At 42.0% G+C, this 6,000-nt stretch overlaps 1 protein-coding gene across 6 annotated transcripts in view; it reads left to right on the plus strand.

Annotated features, from left to right (window-relative positions):
* The window catches only part of PSEN1 (presenilin 1), a 79,229-nt gene that overhangs the window by 33,045 nt on the left and 40,184 nt on the right, over window positions 1-6,000 (plus strand). For all 6 annotated transcript variants that reach the window (XM_025391501.1, XM_025391503.1, XM_025391505.1 and 3 more), the window contains 2 exons: window positions 1,248-1,498; window positions 4,037-4,178. In XM_025391501.1, coding sequence (XP_025247286.1) covers window positions 1,248-1,498; window positions 4,037-4,178 — 393 coding nt within the window. The remainder of the gene's footprint in view (window positions 1-1,247; window positions 1,499-4,036; window positions 4,179-6,000) is intronic.

Consider the following 6,000-nt stretch of genomic DNA (forward strand, 5'->3'; position numbering starts at 1 on the left):
CCTTATGCTAGAAATCTCATTCATTGCCACTCAGTCAAGTTTGCTAAAAATGAAACAGCTGATTATGTCACTTCTTTGACCTTACCACTTTTTTTTTTTTTTTTTTTTTTTTTGTGAGCCTTGCTTTGTCACCCAGGCTGGAATGTAGTGGCATAATCTCTGCTAACTGCAGCCTCCACCTCCCAGGTTCAGGTGATTCTCCTACCTTAGCCTCATGAGTAGCTGAGATTACAGGCATGTGCCACCATGCCCGACTAATTTTTATATTTTTAGTAGAGACGGGGTTTCACCATGTTGGCCAGGCTGGTGTCAAACTCCTGACCTCAAGTGATCCGCCCACCTTGGCCTCCCAAAGTGCTGGGATTTCAGGCGCCCGGCCTGTTACTTCTTGATTATATGCTAAACAAGGGATGGATTACTCATGAGTTTTCTGGGAAAGAGGTGGACAATTCCCGGAACTAAGGATCCCTCCCCTTTTTAGACCATACAAGGTAACTTCTGGACTTTGCCATGGCATCTGTAAACTGTCATGGTGCCGGCAGGGAGTGTCTTTTAGCATGCTAATGTATTATAATTAGCGTATAGTGAGCAGTGAGGATGACCAGAGGTCACTCTGCTCACCATCTTGGTTTTGGTGGGTTTTGGTCAGCTTCTTTATTACAACCTGTTTTATCAGCAAGGTCTTTATGGGCTGTATCTTGTGCTGACTTCCAATCTCATCCCGTAACTAAGAGTACCTAACCTCCTGCGAATGCAGTCCAGTAGGTCTCGGCCTTATTTTACCCAGCCCCTATTCAAGATAGAGTTGCTCTGGTCCAAATGCCTCTGACACAAGGATTTTAAAGTCTTATTAATTAGGGTAAGAGAGTTCCTTGCGTAAGTGGTCTGAATCACAGAAAGCTGAATTTGAAAAAGGTGCTTGGAGCTGCAGCCAGTAAACAAGGTTTAATGCAGGTGTCAGTCTTTAAGCTACATCTCAAAGGATAAGTACAATTGTATTTTGTTGGGATGAACAGAGAGAATGGAGCAAGCCAAGACCCAGGTAAAAGAGAGGACCTGAGTGCCTTCAGTGAACAGTGATAGATAATCTAGACTTTTAAACTGCATACTTCCTGTAAATAGTTTTTTCTTGCTTCAGGTTTTTAGAACTCATGTAGTGACGGGTCTGTTGTTAATCCCAGGTCTAACCATTACCTTGATTCTGCTGAGAATCTGATTTACTGAAAACGTTTTTCTTGTACTTATAGAATGACAATAGAGAACGGCAGGAGCACAACGACAGGCGGAGCCTTGGCCACCCTGAGCCATTATCTAATGGACGACCCCAGGGTAACTCTCGGCAGGTGGTGGAGCAAGATGAAGAAGAAGATGAGGAGCTGACATTGAAATATGGCGCCAAACATGTGATCATGCTCTTTGTCCCCGTGACTCTCTGCATGGTGGTGGTGGTGGCTACCATCAAGTCAGTCAGCTTTTATACCCGGAAGGATGGGCAGCTGTACGTATAAGTTTTGTTTTATTATTCTCAAAGCCAGTGTGGCTTTTCTTTACAGCATATCATCATCACCTTGAAGGCCTCTGCATTGGAGGGGCAGGACTTAGCTAGAGAGTCCATCCTCTGTGATGGTCAGGAGCAGTTGAGAGAGCAAGGGGTTATTACTTGATGTTTTAAGTGGAGAAAAGGAACACTGCAAGTATGTTTCCTGTATGGTGTTACTGGATAGGACTGAAGTTAGGCTGAATTGAACACATAAATTCTTTTCCACCTCAGGGCCATTGGGCGCCCATTACTTTTCTGCCTAGAGTATTCTTTCCTTTTCTGACTTTGGTGGGTTAAATTCCTGTCATCCCTCTCCTCTTGGTGTTATGTATAAAGTTTCGGTGCCGCAAAAGAAATAGCACTAGGATATAAAATTTTCCTTTTAATTCTCAGCAAGGCAAGTTACTTCTCTATAGAAGGGTGCGCCCTTACAGATGGAACAATGGCAAGCGCACATTTGGACAAGGGAGGGGAAGGGGTTCTTACCCTGACACACGTGGTCCCTGCTGCTATGTTGTTCCCCTATTGGCTAGGGTTAGACCGCACAGGCTAAACTAATTCCAATTGGCTAATTTAAAGAGAATGATGGGGTGAGTGCTTTGGCAGGAGTCAGGGCAGGGCAGGTAGCAGGTAATTGGAATGAGGATGGAGCAGGTGATCAGAATGAGGGTGGAGTAGGTAATCAAAAAAGGTTGCTTTACAAGGAAGTTAAGTTTAAAAGTAGAAGGCAAATAATTGAACATACATATTGTTTGAAATTTAGAACTCACATCTAACATTGACTTAAATGTTAAATCCTCAAAGATAACATTCCTGTTTCTCCTAACACGATTAGGTCCTTCTTGGTATCTTTTCTCATAGCAACTTGTTCTTTCTCACTTGTCACAATTTGCAAATATATATTTATTTACATTATTTATTTAATGCCTGATTTCCTTCTTTATTGCAAGGCCTGTGAGGGTACTGTGTCTCCGGGGTGAGGTGTATAATAAATGGCCAAACAAATCGTTAATTGGAAGGATGGATAACTAATTCAAGCCAGCATTCTCTAGACTCTTGGGGAGCTGTCGTGTGGATTCCCCGGTGCTGCTGATGTCAGCCCTTGGCCTCCAAGAAAAATACTTGATTCAAATGTCATCTAGTTCCATCTCTAGGACTCTCATGGGGCCCAAAGAAGAGTTGTAATTGAGTTTTAGAATTTGAAGTTGTGAAGTGTCTGAAAAACTACATGGTGTTCTGAAAACCAAACTTTTAGCTTTTTGGTAGAGCATCTGAGACAGCAGATGAAGGGCAGGGGTTAGAACTAGAAGGATTGAACAATATTATCCGTATAGGTTAGGGTTAGGTTTGGCAACATATTATAGAACAAACATTGGCAAGCTACAGCCACAGGCCAGATCTGCCTGCTAGCTTTCCACAAAGGTGTAATAACAAAGTTATTCACAAACTTGTGAATAAACTTTCTTTGGAACGTGACCATGCTCCTTGGTTTATACATTGTCTGTGGCTGCTTTCACACTACAGTAGCACAGCTGAGTGGTTGCCCTGGAGACCATATGGTCCACAGAGCTTAAAATATTCACTATCTGACTTTTTATAGAAATGTTTCTGACTTTGTTAATAGAAAATCAAAACAACTGGTTTAAATAATGCACATACTTTCTCTCTCGTAGAGTAGTGCAGAGGTAGGCAGTCCAGATTAGTACAGTGGCTTCACATTCATCAAGGACTCAATCTCCTTCTTTCTTCTTTAGCTTCTAACCTCTAGGTTACTTCAGGGTCCACGCTGGAGCGCTAGCCTTCATTCTGACAGTAGGAAGGAGTAGGGGAGAAAAGAACATAGGACATGTCAGCAGAATTCACTCCTTTCTTAGAAGTTCCATACACAACACATCTCCCTAAAAGTCATTGCCATTACTTGTTCTCATAGCTATTCATAAATATAAGGGAGTCAGAAGTAAAGTCTTTTTGGCTGGGAATATTGGCACCTGGAATAAAAATGTTTTTCTGTGAATGAGAAACAAGGGGAAGATGGATATGTGACATTATCTTAAGACAACTCCAGTTGCAATTACTCTACAGATGAGAGGCATTAATTATAAGCCATATTACCTTTCTTCTGACAACTACTTGTCAGCCCACATGGTTTCTGTGGCAGAATCTGGTTCTATAACAAGTTCCTAATAAGCTGTAGCCAAAAAACATTTGATGAGGTATTATAATTATTTCAATATAAAGCACCCACTAGATGGAGCCAGTGTCTGGTTCATATGTAAGTCCTTTCCATATGTTAGATACTTTCTTTGAAGCAATTATTTTAGAGTGTAGCTGTTTTTCTCAGGTGAAAAATTCTTAGCTAGATTGGTGAGTTGGGGAAAAGTGACTTATAAGATATGAATTGAATCGAGAAAAAGAAAATTCTGTATTGGAGGTGGTAATGTGCTTGGGGATCTCCATTAACACTTACCTAGGGCTTTTGTGTTTGTTTTATTGTAGAATCTATACCCCATTCACAGAAGATACCGAGACTGTGGGCCAGAGGGCCCTGCACTCAATTCTGAATGCGGCCATCATGATCAGTGTCATTGTTGTCATGACTATCCTCCTGGTGGTTCTGTATAAATACAGGTGCTATAAGGTGAGCATGAGACACAGATCTTTGCTTTCCACCCTGTTCTTATGGTTGGGTATTCCTGTCACAGTAACTTAACTGATCTAGGAAAGAAAAAATGTTTTGTCTTCTAGAGCTAAGTTAGTTTTTAGTTTTGTTCCTCTTCACTGTGGAACATTCAAAAAATACAAAAAGGAAGCCAGGTGCATGTGTAATGCCAGGCTCAGAGGCTGAGGCAGGAGGATCGCTTGGGCCCAGGAGTTCACAATCAGCTTGGGCAACATAGCAAGAGCCTGTCTGTATTAAAGAAAACAAAAAACAAATATTGGAAGTATTTTATATGCATGGAATATATATGTCATGAAAAAAGTAGTGTAAAATATATATATTATGATTAATTATCAAGAGTTAGTGATAATTCGTATTATTTTGGATTTCAATGCCTTTTTAGGCCATTGTCTCAAACAGTAAAACCAGAAAACAAAAAAGGTGTAACTGAAAAATAAACATTTTCATATAATGGCACAATCTAAGTGGGTTTTTGTTTGTTTGTTTGTTTGTTGAAACAGGGCTTTGCCCTGTCACCCAGCCTGGAGTGAAGTGCAGTGGCGCGATTTCAGCTCACTGCAGCCTCAACCCACCAGTTTCAAGCGATTCTCCTGCCTCTGCCTCCCCATTAGCTGGAATTACAGGCGCCCACCACCACACTCAGCTAATTTTTGTATTTTTAGTAGAGACGGGGTTTCACCATGTTGGCCAGGCTGGTCTCAAACTCCTGGCCTCAAGTGAACTTCCCACCTTGGTCTTCCAAAGTGCTGGGATTACAGGTATGAGCCACTGCGCCTGGCCCTAAGTGGTTTTAATATTTTGATTGACAGTATACTGAAGAAATACACTCTAAGACCTTTGTGAATCTCCTCATTCACAAATAACACTATAGGATATAATGGTCCCTATAAAATACGATATAACTAAAATCAGATTTTCATGTTAGAGTACAGAACAATAAAGCCATGTTCAGATGCTGGTATTAAACTCACTGGTGACTGGTCACACCTTGCCTAAACTGGTAGCCATCATGCACCCCCTCACCATCTCTACCGTATTACTTCATTCCTCGGAAAGTGGGGCGCTGGGAGGTTGTACAGGAAAGACACAGACACACTCTTCTCAGCCTCTCCTCCCCTAGCTCGCTCTTTTGCCAAGTGGCCTACTGCTGAGTTTCAGCCAACTAGCACGTTTCAGACTCATACTTTAGAAAAAGTTACACATTATCACAAGTCATGCACCTTTTAAGATCATTTTCAAATAATAGAAATTATAAATGTTCAGCCAGACATGGTGGCTCATGCCTGTAATTCCAGCACTTTGGGAGGCCAAGGCAGGAGGATTGCTTGAGGTCAGGAGTTTTTTTGTTGTTGTTGTTTTCCTCCCGAGACAAAGTCTCGCTCTTGTCCCACAGGCTGGAGTGCGATGGTTCGATCTTGGCTCACTGCAAGTTCTGCCTCCCGGGTTCAAGCCATTCTGCTGCCTCAGCCCCCTGAGTAGCTGGGATTACAGGCACCTGCCACCACGCCCGACTAATTTTTGTATTTTTGGTAGAGACTGGTTTTTATCATGTTGGCCATGGTTGGTCTAGAACTGCTGATCTCAGGTGATCCACCCGCCTCGGCCTTGCAAGTGCTGGGATTATAGGTGTGAGCCACTGTGCCCGGCCGAGGTCAGGGGTTTGAGACCAGCCTGAGCAACGTAGTGAGACCTGTCTCTACCAAAAAAAAAAAAAAAAATTAACTTTCCAAATGTTGGAATCTACTCTGTTTCTTTTTTTTTTTTTTTTTTTTTTTTTTTT

This window comes from Theropithecus gelada, chromosome 7b (assembly GCF_003255815.1).
Source record: "Theropithecus gelada isolate Dixy chromosome 7b, Tgel_1.0, whole genome shotgun sequence".
NCBI classification, from domain to species: Eukaryota; Metazoa; Chordata; class Mammalia; order Primates; family Cercopithecidae; genus Theropithecus; species Theropithecus gelada.